At 40.2% G+C, this 15,993-nt stretch overlaps 1 protein-coding gene across 1 annotated transcript in view; it reads right to left on the reverse strand.

Annotated features, from left to right (window-relative positions):
- The window catches only part of JAZF1 (JAZF zinc finger 1), a 382,635-nt gene that overhangs the window by 42,783 nt on the left and 323,859 nt on the right, over positions 1–15,993 (reverse strand). The window contains exon 4 of the mRNA XM_073630160.1: positions 252–421. Coding sequence (XP_073486261.1) covers positions 252–421 — 170 coding nt within the window. The remainder of the gene's footprint in view (positions 1–251; positions 422–15,993) is intronic.

The raw sequence follows: 15,993 nt of genomic DNA on the forward strand, positions 1-15,993 counted from the left end.
ACTTGCCACCATACCGAAAGGCCACATTGGTCAAATGTGGCCACCACTATGGATCTATAGCAGATCCTTCAGTATATGATTTACACATATTTTATTACATTTTTATGTGGTGGTTTATACTGTATCAAATATTCAGCATCATACAAGCTGTACTCCATAACTCAATCAGAGAAAACCTGTTAGCAGTTACCTTTCAGTGTCTCTTGTTGATTTTACCACCTCTTACAGTAAAACTTCATTTTCCATTTTACCTTATATCTCTTTTTACACCCAGGAACTGGACAGGCAAATGGCTTTTCATCCCCTCCATTCATACACATGGAGCTCAGGATTGCTTCGGAGCTAATGGCACTCTCTGTGGTCCAGGATTCATCGCTATCTGAGTCTTCATAGTCCACTTCTTCCTCGTCATACTCACTACCTGCAGAGGGGGAAGATAGGATATCAGGATAAATTATCACTGTGCCTTATAAAACATACTGCCAGCATTATCTGAATATGAATGTGTACTTTGACAATATAAGATACTACTCTCACACATTCCAATTACGTGTGGAAATAGACTAGGGAATCCATTGACTCTTTATACAATTTCAGTGGTTTCTGGAGGAGGGGGTAACACATGGAAATATATGTAGTCAGCAATTTTTTGATTGTCTCCATGTTGCTGGATATGAGTGGATCATTCATTGAGATTAGTGGTGAGACATCCATTGATGCTCATGGGGACTGTACACCGCTGGCACAGATTGTTTCTCTTTTTTATAGTAGAATGATAAACTTTGCTGTTACTTTTAACATTCTGGGAAATATATCCCTGCAATATTCAGCTCACAAGCATAAGTAACCACTTAGCCCAATAATAACAGGTATTAGCCCTGGGGCAAGGTGTGAGCAGATGGTTTGCAGGCTGTCCCACTGTCCGGGTGTATTCTGGCAGCGTTTAATTGCCAGTAGTGTAGGTACCTCCAAATTCCAAATATCCAACTTTCAAAAAGTAGTAATACTTATAGCAATAATATACAGTATATGACAACTATCAGTTAGAAATTAAGGATGCCCATAGTAAATATTAATCCAAAACTGAAAATATCACCCAATATATTAATATTCAAAAAAACAGGATTAAGCTGGAATATTCTGCTCCTGCTTGGATCTGTTTGGTAACTATGGACAGCATATTAGATTTCTAAATGTCAGACAATGTCTTTGTAAGAATTATTCGGCTAAAAAGGTACCACAAAATATTAATGTATATGCTTAAAAGTACAAAATGTTAACAAAATACTATATATGATATATAAATATATAAAAAATGACTAATGACACCACATAGCAATTTATTTACTCCTTGATTATTTCCCGCCTTGACTACTGCAACTCTCTCCTTAATGGCCTACCCTTATGCAGGCTATCCCCCTTTAGTCTATTATGAATGCTGCTGCCAGACTAATACACCTCACTAACTGATCCGTGACTGCTGCCCCTTTCTGCAAATCCCTTCACTGGCTTCCCCTACCCCACCGTATAAAATTCAAAATGCTAACCACAACATACAAGGCCATCCACAACATCGCCCCCAGCTACATCACCAACCTCATCTGCAGATATCGCCCAAATCGTCCCCTCTGGTCCTCCCAGGACCTCCTGCTCTCTAGCTCCCTTGTTACCTCCTCCCATGCTTGCCTTCAGGACTTCTCCAGAGCCTCTCCCATCCTCTGGAACTCCCCGACCCGGTATATCCGATCAGCCCCTAACCTGTCCACCTTTAGGAGATCCCTGAAAACGCACTTATTCAGGGAAGCCTATCCCACACCCACCTAACAACTGTTCCCGAGCCACCCCCATCAAATCATTCCCCGCATCTATTACCTTTTGTACCACCAATCCCCTCCCTTTAGAATGTAAGCTCTACGAGCAGGGCCCTCCTGTCCCTTCTGTATTAAACTGTACTGTAATTGTGCCGTCCCCTTCTACATTGTAAAGAGCTGCATAAACTGTTTAATACAAATCGTGTATAATAAAAATAATAATAAAAAAACAAAAGAGCTGACAACAGGTATAAAGTGTGACCACTTAGCAGCACTGGTTGCTCTTTCCGTATGTTCAAATGCTGTGCAGCTCTTGAAGTCCTTGTAGTGATGAAGCTTCCCTACAGAACCCCCGCCATCACCCCACAAATACATACATTCCTTTGGCCCGTGACACGGCCCATTATAGTGATAGCCCAAAAAGAATGTGGGGAAGGGGGAGCAAAAAAGCTCTGACATGCTCTACTTTGAAGTGTCAGAGCTTGGCCTATTACAAATAGTAATGATTTTGAGTATACAGGGAGCATGGTGGGTCTGCTCAGGCAGCTCTAACAACTTTATTTTGGTAAAATGTATGTAAACCCCAATAATAAACATCTTTTATTTGCTTCTTTTTTAGTCTGCTAAATATACTAAAAAAAAGTTTTTTGTTATATCTGTTTGAGCAGTGCAAAAATACTCGTTTATTTTGCCAGAATTCTGTTGATAAGTTGATAACTTCCTATGCTCTCTGCCTGTACACAAGAAGGGATTATGGAGATGTGGAGAGGGAGAGGAGATGAGGATGGATTATGGAGATGAGGAGAGGATGAGGAGATGAGGACGGATTATGGAGATTTGGAGAGGGAGAGGAGATGAGGATGGATTATGGAGATGAGGAGAGGGAGAGGAGATGAGGAAGGATTATGGAGATGTGGAGAGGGGGAGAAGATGAGGATGGATTATGGAGATGAGGAGAGGCAGAGAGGATGGGAGGGGAGGGGTTGAGGAGAGATTATGGAGATGAGGAGAGGGAGAGGAGATAGAGGAGTTATGGAGATGAGGAGATAAAGAGGGGTTATGGAGATAATGTGGGGTTATGGAGATGTGGAGAGGGGGAGGAGATGAATAGGTGTTATGGAGATGCAGAGAGGGAGAGGAAATAGAGATGAAGAGGGGGTTATGGAGATGAGGAGAAGGGGAGGGGATGAGGATAAATTGTGGAGAGGGAGAGGAGATGAGGATGTATTATGGAGATAAGGGAAAGGAGATGAAGAGGGACAATGGAGATGAGGAGAGGGGGGAGAGATGAAGAGGGGTTATTGAGATGAGGAGAAGGTGAGGAGATGAAAAGGGGTTATGGAGATGCAGAGAGGGCAAGGAGATAAAAAGGGGTTATGGAGATAAAAAGGGGTTATGGAGATGAAGAGGGGTTATGGAGATGAGGTGAGGGGGAGGAGATGAGAATAAATTGTGGAGAGGGGAGGAGATTAGGATGTATTATGGATATAAGCAGAGGGGAAAGGGGATGAAGAGGGATTATAGAGATGAGGAGGGGGGGGGGAGGAATTCAGAGCTAAAATGACAGCAAGTTGTCAAATCAAAGAAGAAGATAGGACCATGCAATATTTCTGACACAGTAACAGTTCATTTCCTGTACTTGCAGTGTGTTTAAGATATAAAATTGATGACATATGCATGAACTGTGGAGATGTCAAAAATATTTTTCTTAATTTTGACTTGTCATATACTTTTAGCAACAGTTAGTATAAAGATTTACTGAAAAAAATGTGAAAGTGTCTTAACCTGTGCTTTATTTCTCACCCCAGTCAAGTAGAGAAACCGACTGCACTGTCTGACTTACAAATAGCCAAGAAAGCACGTAAAAGCTGAAATTCCCAATAAGATGATTTTGCAATAACAACTTGAAATATGTACCCACTAAATGCATGCTCCAGTTTCCCTTTAAAAAATGTTACCTACACCATTAACACCAAAGACATTGCTAGCTATTGATTAAAAGCTCAGGCATCACCACCTTGAAAAGTGCTTTTGGCCAGCCTGAAAAGACCTTTCTCCAAGGTAAAGAGCAGGCCTTTCTTCAGTGCTGCCCAATCCAGAGGAGAATAATTCTACAGATCATAAACTGTGTCAAATAATATGTTGACAAGTCCTAATGCATTTACTAGCCCTGTGGAATTAATAGGAATTATGTCAGAACATTAATAAGAGTTACAGCAATTACGCTCGCTCACTTCAATCCCTCAGGTGTGGGAATGAATGGCATTGTATGGCTGGCCTGGCCCGGCTCTTTGTACACAGCACAAGGTGTCCAGGCACCTGGAGTTCATTTCTCTTTTCATTTCAATTTGTGTTTTAAGCTTATTAATCAAACTGTCGGAAGGGGAGCTGCACCCGAGGGGGGGCCTAGTTTTACTACTGTTCTTTAATCAAAGGGAAGCCTAAAGACTGCGCACGGACAGGTTACATTATATTAGAGTGACACAACAAAGCAGAAGCACATAGAAAACCACCATGGGAAATCACAATAAACATTATAAGCATTAATACTGTAGGTACATATCGCTTCCAACATGAATTGCTGCTAACATATGTATAGGTATGCATAGCTTTCAACATGAATTGTTTTAACGTACATATAGGTATGTGTAGCTTCCAACATAATTTGTCTAGCCTGCCTCTTAAAGTGGTAGTAAAGTCACAATGTTGATTTTTACCTATAGGTAAGTCTATAATAAGGCTTGATTTCACCAAATCTTCAGTGTAACCCAGAATAATTCCAACAATGTGTGTGATATGTCTAACCACGCACCAGAAAGTGAATAAATTCCAGTATGAGATAAACATTACCCAATGTGCTTGGGAACAATTAGTCACACACGTGCACCTCCACCAATCTGTACACTCACCAGATATAAAATGATAATGCGCCTTTAGGTCATTACTCTGAAGCAAAGAGACATCTCACCTGGTATGTTCGTAGGATGGTGGTCCCCAAAAAACAAAAAAAGTGCTTCAGGAATGCATCTGTGCTGTGACAGCGGCTGTGTGCGGAGCCGGGACCGGGGACCACCCAGGGGAGGGGAGAGCCGCCATCCGGGCTACAGTCATCATACCTGTACCGTACATACTGTATCACTTTTTTTGCTTAGTGTCTGAGTTTTTTGGGGTTCACCATCCTACCAACATACCAGGGTGAGATGTCTCTTCGCTTCAGAGTAATGACCCAAAGGCACAATATAATTTAATATCTGGTGAGTGTACAGATTGGTGGAGGTGCACGTGGGTGACCAATTGTTCCCAAGCACATTGGGTTATGTTTATCTCATACTGAATGTTTATCTCATACTGGATATCTCATACCAGATTCATATATCGGGACTTTATCTATATTATAGGACTGTTATGTACTTATTTACTTATCACAGGAAGCGCTATACATTTATTGTTGTTTTTTGATTATTTGAAGGTTGTATTTTCCCCTTTTTTGTGTCAGCTGCTAAACAAATTCAAAGTGCTCACATTTTTCTTATTCTATAATAAGGCTCACCTATAGGTACAGTAAATATCTCCTCAATGTGCACCGTTGAGGAGATATTTACTTTAGCAGCAGCTAATGACGTCACCAGTGCATGTGCACTAGGCCCTGAATGGACTATGCTGTCCATTCAGAACAGGAGTGACATCATCGTGACTCAGCCATTCATACGCCCGAAGGCCGCAAACCCGGAAGGAAGACCGGGTGAAGATGGAAGCGCTGGGACCCGTGTGTTTTTTGTTTTTGTGCGGCTTGCTTTAAGTTGGCCAAACACGATTAGATTTTCATTCAAATGTTCGCAAAAAATGAGTTTATTAGAACATTCCTTCTTGCCATCAATGAGTATTTTTGTTCAAAAGTCATTAAAACTTCATCTAGACCTTCTATTTGAATGGAATCCCAGACCTAATAAACAGGTTTCATCTCAATTTGCATAATTTTTCTAGAATGAACACCACGCTCACAGTTAGAATATTGTTTGTTCAATCACATTTTCCACACCGGTCCTTCGAATTTTTTATGTCCCAGCATCGAAAATATATGACGATTTGACCTGCTGGAAAATCGAACAAACGTTCTAAAAACTAATATTTTTGAAAGGAGTTCTACTGGTTTATGGCCAGTTGTCATGAAAGAATTATGTTAGCTGCCACTGCTGACCTCCATCTGGAAATGCTAAATGGCTGGCTTTGATTAATTATTTTCTGGAAAGTCAGAGTAAAGTGCTTATTTGCAAAGTGTGCCCTTTGTAAACAACTGAAATGTAGAATGCACATGGTATGATCCTGTAATCAGATATTTGAGGGAATTATTCCCGCGCTATCAGATATGGAGGCGGCTAGGGGTGGAAAAGCTGCATGTACGGGTAAACACCTGACCTTTTTAAATGAGTATTTGTATGGGTGGTGCTGCGCTAATCCTAAATATAAAAACCAGTGAAATTTATGTGATAATCATATCTTAATCTCCAAAAAAGGAAAAAATATTTAAATATATACAAACTGGTTAAGTGGTGCGTATCACTATACTGGATATACTGGATATAAAAAACATAAAACATGGCAGAAATTAATGTGATAAAACACACATAATACTGATAAAATCACCGAAATAAATAACTGATATGTGTTAAGTGGTTCAAAAAAAATCCTAAATAATGCGCAAAGTGATCGGAGTAGTGTGCATCCCCTAGTCAAACGTGACAGTGTGCCAAATTCAGACAATGTGTACAATGTGGAAAACCTCTATAAAATAGGACAATGCAAAGCTATATTTCACATAAAGTGCATAATGTGCAAAATGCCATAGAGACAATTGATACGATATCAATATCATCTGTGTGACAGCATGTATCTCTACAGTGATCCACTGGTAGCTGATAACAGTGAGAAACAGATCATTACATTTTTTTTTCTAATTTTAATTAATTAAATATGACAAAATAAAAATATATGTACTCAAATGTGCTACCAAGCTAAAGCCTTACCTACCTATACTCCCAAATCTCTGTAAACTGGTGGCGGTAAACAAACCACCTGAACTCCCCCCCCCCCCCCCGTTCGGTTGGTCGGTTATCAGATCCCTCTCCATGTGGGTTGGTCGGTGGGTGGTATTCATGCAGTCATGATTTTATGGAGTGCTTCATACTCTCCAGCTACCGGAGGCTGCATCTGTCCGCCCAGGAGTGACTTGCCTCTATTTTCCAGACCACCTGGTGCTGTTCGTCAGCAAGTTCTTGCAGGTGTTCTTCCTGTCTAGTACCCTTCTGTTCACCCACACGGTGATAATGCCGCTGTGGTGCTGCATCTGCATCGGAGTGCTGCTGATATTTGCCATGAGATGCACAGCCTTTGTGTTCAGCTGCCACCTGTGTGCCGCCTTCTTCCTGGCCTATGCCTTCATCAGTCCATCTCCTGGATCTCCCCGTACATCCACCCTAGTACTGGCCAATACCGTTGCTTCTCCTCTCGACCAATCGGGTCTCAGGACCCGCTTCCAGATTGGCTGGGAGGAGAAGCAGGAAGATAATAGCGAATATTAATTCGCTATTGTGACACAAATGGTTGGGCTCAGGGTGCAGTGCTTTGCGCCCCGAGCCCACCCTTTTTTAAGCCAATTAAAGCCTCAGGCTCTAATCAGGTGCTTAAAAAAAAAACCCATTGGAATCCATGCGTCCAGCGCCCTGCATGTAGATTAGGGGCCTGGCACATTGATTGGGGGGGGGGGGGGGGGTCCCTAATGGAGCAGCTGCCACTGTATGAAACCAATGTGAAAAACTTTGATAGCTGTGAGAAAAAAACTCTGGGAATCAGGAGCTCCGGAATACAGGAGCTTAAAGCTACACATACACTCTACAATCCAATTGTACAATCTCCTTTAGTACTACCAAAAACTATGTAAAGAAAGGACCTGTGCAATGTGATAGAAATTGATTGAACTGTATAGATATGTCTGCTTATTACATAGTTCTGGTAAATTTAATTGAGATTGTTCAGCGATTGTACAATGTGTATGGCCACCCCAAGAGTTAGGGTTGCACCAATACCACTTTTTTAAGACCGAGTACAAGTACCGATACTTTTTTTAATGTCATGTGACAGTTTTCAAAGTACAGTTTTGTAAATAAGTAAGTTTTATCCTTGCGCTGATGAGGTTGCATTGATGAGGGGGCACTGAAGGGCACTGATGGGGTGGCACTAATGAGGAGGCACTAATATGCAGGACTAATGGGCACTGATATACAGCACTGATAGGTTGCACTGACTGGGCACTGATAGGCTGCACTGATGGGCACTGATAGACAGCACTGATGAGTTGCACTGATGGCTGGCACTGCTTAGTGGCACTGATAGGCGTCACTTTTTGGGCTCTCTCACTGGCCCGGCAGCAGGGAAAGGAGGAGGGAGGAGGAGGGGGCCGAACTTGTGACGTAACTCGCCGCATTGAGGTCCAACGGAAGTGGGAAAAGGGTACCTGTTAAAAACAGGTACCTGCTCTCCCCTCCCCCCAAAAGGTGCCAAATGTGGCACCGGAGGGGGGAGGAATCAGTTAAGTGGAAGTTCCACTTTTGGGTGGAACTCTGCTTTAAGAATGCTGTCCAAAAGGTTTCTCTTAGTAGAATTGACTTAGGGCAATCATTATGTCTCACTCTTGACCACTCTATTACAGGCCATACATGGGTAGACTTTCGAAGAATTTGTTTAGAAATTATGTGCATTTTCTAATCCGATGGTGCCACCATTTCGAAATCTGACCAACCAAGCCTTAAGTTTCACCTCATGTTGCTACAGAAAAGAAATTTTGTGTCCGGGAATTTTATTTTCTTTCCAGGTCACAGCTCAAGTGCATTTCTTTTTCGATTACACTTCTCACATGATTTTCCCATCATTGATTAGAAATTTGTTAGTTTTTCAAAAAAATTTCCAACATGCCCGATCACTCAAAATTGACAGCTGCATGAAAATCGTCCCAATAATGGTGTAAAATTCAAATGAAAATTCATAATTATGATTTTTGAAAGAAAATTTGTTTGGAATTCAACCCATGTATGGCCGGCTTAAAGCAGAAATAGTAGCCACACATGGAGTGCATTGTTTTCAATATGTCGGTCAAATCATATACTTGCATTTTGTGTAAGAGCAGTAAAGCACAACAATCTATAGTTCCAGCATACTGTATGTGTATATATGTAATGATCTGTATTTAACGTAAACCAAGTACAGTACAAATACCTTTACATTCCAGACCGGGTAACGAATCGAAGCAACAGTGTTTCATTCTCACTGTGCAGTAAATAACGATACTGAAATTTTACAGAAAAATGAACATTGTTTCCATAAAGCCATATGCCAGTGTAATGTATCCCTTGTCTACTCTGTGGTATAAGCAGGAAAAAATATAGTATAGTTTTCAGAAAACAAAGCAAGACATTTTCCACCTCCAGTCACGGGATGTTAATGGCACTCTGGCAAATGTTTAAACGATCTCCAAGACGCCCCCTCCATCAAACACTCACCAAGAATTAAAAACAGTTGGGGCAGAGAAAAATGAACATCTGGTACAGGCTTATACAGTATGCGCCTTCGAAGTACTCCCCTAATTAATGTGGTTTTGGCATGTGTTACTGGAGAATGTAATTATAGATAGAAACACAATTCTGAATAAGCTTACTAACAAACTCCCCTGCTGCAAATAAAGAGGCCGTCCAACTGTTTAGAAAACCAAGCGGCTCATCCACACTTTGAGGGAAGAAAAAGCGTATGAATGAAAAAGGCATGAAGTGACTGAACGTGAGCATTACTGAGAGCAGGAGAGTGAACCATCTCTACTGGAGAAAGAGAACAGTGTGTACTACTGCTGTCAGTCACTTGCATTCCCATAAATATTCAATTTACACCAGCTGCCATTACCACAACTGTCCTGGCCAACGTAGTTCTGGTTTGGACCCTAAAGTGGTTGAAGCTAAAAGTGGTTAAAAACCTCGGAAATGCAAAATGAAAAGGCATATATCTTTCTATAGGGTGTACGCACTTGCCTCTGTCTTGATTTCTGTCTGCTCTATGATTCCTCTGCTTTCTGCATAAGTTATCTCTGACAAGTTATGCTGACACCAGGCAATCCTGCAAGAAGCCCTGCTCCCTCTCCCCAGCACACAGTAGGTGACTGACAGCCTCAGTTGGTTATGTTTCCCTATGAGACAGGGTAAAGGGGGTGCGTCCATTCCCTCCACTCAGGTCTCAGATTACACTCAGCTCTCCACTCTGTGCTGTACAGTGTATCAGATCCCCATCCCCTGAATGCTGGAGCAGAGAAATACTGTGGCTAAGCTGCTTCATGTTTCACAGTGTAATAAATCCTTGTGGTATGCAACCCAAAGTTTTGTTTTTTTTGCCAGAAAAAAAACACGATTGCAAAACAGCTATTTAGTGGCAAAATTCACAAAGATGCAGCACTTAAATAAAAAAAAAACAATGTGTATGTACGGGCAAAAAAAAAAAAAAAAATTCAGTACATTTCTCAAATACATTGATGTTTTATCACTCTATAAATGTTACATGTACAGAAAAATAACTGGTAAACCTCCCCAACCACAGAACAACTCCCCTTTATGCTACAGAGATGGTGGTGGGGAAGGGGGGTGGTATTTTGTAGTCCCGAGACATTCCCTGTTATATGGTGACAAATATTTCCTTCATAGATACAATACATTTAATGAGTGTTGTCATCCTGGACAGGAAGTATGTTACTGGCAGGCTGACAGGTGAAAAAAAAAAAGAATAGAGCCACCACATCTAAGGATTGATAAACATAATTATATTATTTTTTTTATTCTTGGGTTTAGATACACCTTAGCAAATGGATAAGCTAGCTATAATGGATAAGCTAGCTATAGTGCCATGCTAAAAAACAATGCCTGCCTCCTGGGTCTGTAGGTACGACTGTGAAATGCTCTACGGTCTACCTATTAAATGACATAGTAACATGATCTTTCATAGCCCAACTGGATTCCAATTACTGTCTATTAGGTATCCTAGAGGGAGGTGAACTATCAGACCACACTAAAGTGTCTATTTCTAGAGCCCTGTTTTAAGCTAGGAAACCTATATTGCAATATTGTAGGTCTGAGCAACCACCAAACCATCAGGAATGGATCCTAATGTAACCTTACTCTGGAACCTTTAATAAACTTTACCTGATTAAAAAAAAATATATATATACCGGTATATATATATATATATATATATATATATATATATATATATATATATAAAAATATATATATATATATATATATATAAATATATATATATATAAATAAATATATATATATATATATATATATATATATATATATATATATATATGAGACAGTGCCAGTGAGTCTTCTGCTCTAGCTACCGCTCTCATTGTCTGTGCTATGTGATGTCTGTGCCGCACACTGATGGACTTATCCAGCCACCTGAAAAGTGTAACGTAGGACAAAAGACAACAGAAATCAGCCACCTGAGTATTGTCATCTCTTACAATACTAAGAGAGAACATTCTGTTGTGTACTTACGCCAGTCATAGTTGGACGGTCTCTTTATATGTGGCTGGGGAGTTTCTTGGTAAGCCTACTCCTAACTGTTTATCTTGTTAGGCTGTATTTCATGAGCAGCTGGATCTCTAGGGCACAGTATCTACATTTTGCCTTGCCATGAATGCAAAGATTATGTCTTTCTTCCAAGAATATCATTTTTTTTTTAACCTCTGAGCACACATTCATGGTTACATCCCTGTTCTTGTGTACATCCAGAAACACAGCCAGCGTTTTTTACTTGCCTGTTCCATATATTGACAATCTTTTTAAAACTGTGATACACATAGCTGGAGACTTTTATATAGGCTGACCCTGTGAATTATTTCATATGAAGCCACATTCAAAGGCATTATTGGTAGGGTGCATTGATTAGCAGTGCTTTAGGAGTCTAGCCTTCAAAGTGTTTAAAGGAGCCTTTATCAACATTCCCCCCCCCCCCCCCCCCCGAGGAATTCTTGAAATCATTCTGCTAAAATGGATTATACCTACAGTTCATGGGGTATTACCATAATCAATAAGTTGAAGAAAGTTTTAAGTTATAAAATAAGTAAAGTGACATGTCTAACATATTTGAAATCCAAGGCAGATAATTTTGTTACGAACCCCTACAAAATTATTTTCAGTATTATTTTTTAAACTACAGAAAAGAAAGGTAGACATTAAAAATTGTGGTGGACAGTGTAGAAGTGATCCATTACTTTGGTGCATTGTACTATCAGGTATTGCACACTGCAAGTCCCCGCCTTAAGAACTCCAGGTCTAAAACTGTGTTGTCTCTATCAGTAGTGGTCAGTGTAGAAGTGACTCTTTACATTGGTGGTTAGTGGAAAATTGCCCCCTTGCCTTGGTGATCAGTGTAGTTGGAAAAATCAATCCACCACCTGAAACCGTTCAAGAAACGCCTAAGAACCTCAGAAGGAACCCCAGAGTTCTACAGAACCATGGTTAAGAAACACTGGCTTAAAGGGCTAGTCTTATACTATACTAAGCTAAATCACCCATTAGCTTTAGGTGTATTTGGGACTCTGTTGAAGATTCATTCATATGCCCAGCTGACATGGTCTTAACAAGCAAGATTTATACTCCTTGGATGACATAATAAATCTTATAATAAATAATGTTTCAGGAGGGAGGTTGACACTCCTTTTGCTGCAACGAGAGGAGTGTGACATTACAGCTTGGCTGAGAACTTGGTATTTTGGTATCTTGTCACCATTTTTAAGTAGTATGTAGATGAAATGGAATGTTTGTATACGTATAGAGGGGTCCAGAAGAGGTTATACCATTTTTGATCCATCCTGGGAAATGCTTCTATAGCTTGGTATACATGTGAGATTTCACCAGTTCATTGAGAAGTAATACAGTCAATGTAGTCATAAAACTCTGTGACTCTGTATTAAAAACGATATTCTGTATACACTTTATAAAAGTATTCCTGTAGTTAATTGTCATAGACAACTATCACAATAAAGAATAATAGGGAACCAAGGGCAAGTGGCTAACCTTACAATTCTTTATTTGTTTAAAACTCTTTTCCACATATCCCATCTACTCTGTTCTTTTTCATCACATGCCCCGCACAGAGAATGTAAGAAGCCATTCAGTTTGTACTGGAATGAAAGCATGCTTACCTTTACAGGAAGGAAATAAGTCTGTGTGCTATATATTCTGCACTAAATACAGGGAGGACTGAGTGGCCCTAATCCTGCTCTAGGCCCTCTTTGTGTCTCTTTGATGTCACTGCTACTTATGGTTGACCAACTAATTAAGGGTTTTGAAGTCTGTTGTACACTGATTTTCCCACTGTGGCTCTGGACCATCACCTGTGGAGCTTGGCACACAGACCTGCACTCAGCTGTGTGTATTTACAGATGTGATACCTATTAGGACTACAGTGTAAAATGTCTGTAATGGATTTAATAAACTCTCCGGAACAACAAATGTGAACCATATTTGTGCTAGTACTAGCCTGTAGCTTGTCTCCGAAGGAAGCAACAGTGAAAGCATACTAAAAGGTAAACACAGTACAATTGTATGCTGCAAAAAAAGCTAATAAATCTACATTTAATATTTAAAATGTAATTACTGGTTTTTAAAAATGGGCATCATTTATAATGTATATGCCTTACATGCAAACTATAATAAGGGCCTATTTACATTTGTGCAGTGCGTTATTTTATGTTATGTCACATGTTAAAAAAGAACTTATCCCTTATCATACAAATTACAACATAGCCACCTTTAGAAATGTTTATTAATGATAATCTAAAAATGCATAATTGCAGCTATTTTATTCTTTCCCTCCTTATTTTTCTCACAGTGGCCATTTTCACAAAGGGCAGATAAATCCATTCAATCCATCATATGTGGCCGGGTCATACTCATACACTGTAGCTCAGCAAGTTTTTAGAAACCAGGGCATGTAGTATTTTTTTTATAATAATTATTTAATAATTTCTATTATTGAATGTTCCATTCCCACTTTGGATAATATATGTATAAAAAAATGCATTTTAATGCAACTGTAAAGCAACAATGTCAGTTCCATAACAAAATCCAAAAAGAAATTCCCTGTAATAGAAGAGGTGTTGTAATACTCTAGAGCATCTCGTGTCTCCTACCTCCCCTTCATTCCACTGCTGCAGTCTCTGTCAGACTTTTCATGCCAGTGTACCCCACTAGGAGCTGTGGTCTCCCCCAACCTCTACTTCACTGCAGAACTGAGTCCTGATTTAGGGGCCGGAGAAAGGAGTCATAGCTTGCAACAGGGGATTGCATCATTAACCTCTTGCATTACAGGGATCTTCCTTTTGTTTTTTGTTACAGAAATAACAGGCTTTTACAGGTGCTTATGGTAACAACAGTACTGATGTGAGGCACCTTCTGGTTCCTGCAAGTCATGTATAAACAGAAAAAAGAAGGAGAGTAAAGCACCACTACCTAAGTGTAGCATTTATTAAAACAGTGGTGGAATGAAAAACAATAAATATGCACTCATAATTAAAAGACATTAAAAAGCGTATCAATAAATCTCCAGCAGGTGGCAACCTTCCAAGTGGTCAATGGTGAGCAAGCCCCTCCACGTAGATGTAATGCAAGATGTTTGGAACCAGGAAGTTGACAGGGAAAGACAAGGAAGAGCCAGCAAAAGCAGCGGACTGAGTGTGTATATCACATGGATGAGAACTGCTGTGGACAGCAGGGAAGTGTTGCAGGCACACAAAATGGCCATGATAATGTCATGTGTGATGCCGATGGTCGTGGTTTTATATTTCAGGGTGTGGCCCCTGAAGTTTGACAAAGGGGGCCACACCCCAAAATGCATAATTATGCCCATAAACATCACACATGGCATCATCACGGCCATTTTGTGAGCCTGCAACACTTCCCTGCTGTTCACAGTGATTCTCATCCATGTGTCATACACACTCAATCTGCTGCTTGTATTGGCTCTTCTTGGTGTTTCACTGGTCAACTTCCTGGTTCCAAGCACCTTACATCACATCCACATGGACGGGCTTGCTCACCATGGACTACCTGGAAGGTCGCCACCTGCTGGAGATTTATTGATACGCTTTTTAATGTCTTTTAATTTTCAATAGGTCTTTATTACATTTTTTGAAGATACATGGAATAACCTGTACAAGTGTTCAAATGTAAACAACATTGTAAAAAAAAAGTACAGAGTGCAGCTGTAAGCCATAGAAAACAATAACGGCTATGATGATACAGATCAATAAGTATGGCACGATGTGAGTTAGGTTTACAGTTATAATACACTTATTACAAGCTACAGGGATAGGTAGGAAAGGGTAGGTGGAGAGGAAAGGGAGGGGGTCAAAAGTTTAATGACCATAAACCGGGAGTAACTCTTAGAGTAGATATGAAAGTCAGGTCTTGCACAGAGGATAATCAAGAGACTTAGTTGCTTTTGAATATCTTTTAAATGTGAGTGCATATTTATTGTTTTTAATTTCACCAGTATGTTTTAATAAATGCTACATTTAGGTAGTGGTGCTTTCTTTTTTCTGTTCATACATGGTTTACTGGTGGAAGCCTCCCCAGATCTTGCTTGGAAGAGAGACTGCTGATGCTACCATATTGGAAACTTCATGCCACTGTGTTTTTATGGACTTTTCTCAAGGATTAAAAAACCCTACTGTTCCTTTATCATTCCTTGCCTGTTTTTTTTTTTGGTAGCTGCACCAGTGCCAACCCCCCTTTTTTTTGCATCTGGGTATGTTTAGGGTGCTAATGCCCTTTACAAATCTCTTTTTGGTTCCTGTAAGTACCTGGGTTAGAGCTGCTCACACTTAAGTGGCTTGGCTCAGCATTGAGCTGCATATCTGCCGATGAGAACTAGACTATTTTATTCAACAATTCAGTTCAAATGTATGGGGTTGCATGCAATGGACACTGGCAGTGTCACTGTATTCAAACTGAACTCTGAAAGCCACATGTATTTTTTTGACCATGGGTTTTTGTCACTGAAAAGTAATGGACCCCTCAGTTTTCAGACAGATCCGTGTATAGCTATATGAATACCAATCAGGATACTGCCTGCA

This window comes from Aquarana catesbeiana, linkage group LG05 (genome assembly GCF_042186555.1).
Source record: "Aquarana catesbeiana isolate 2022-GZ linkage group LG05, ASM4218655v1, whole genome shotgun sequence".
In the NCBI taxonomy this organism is placed as follows: Eukaryota; Metazoa; Chordata; class Amphibia; order Anura; family Ranidae; genus Aquarana; species Aquarana catesbeiana.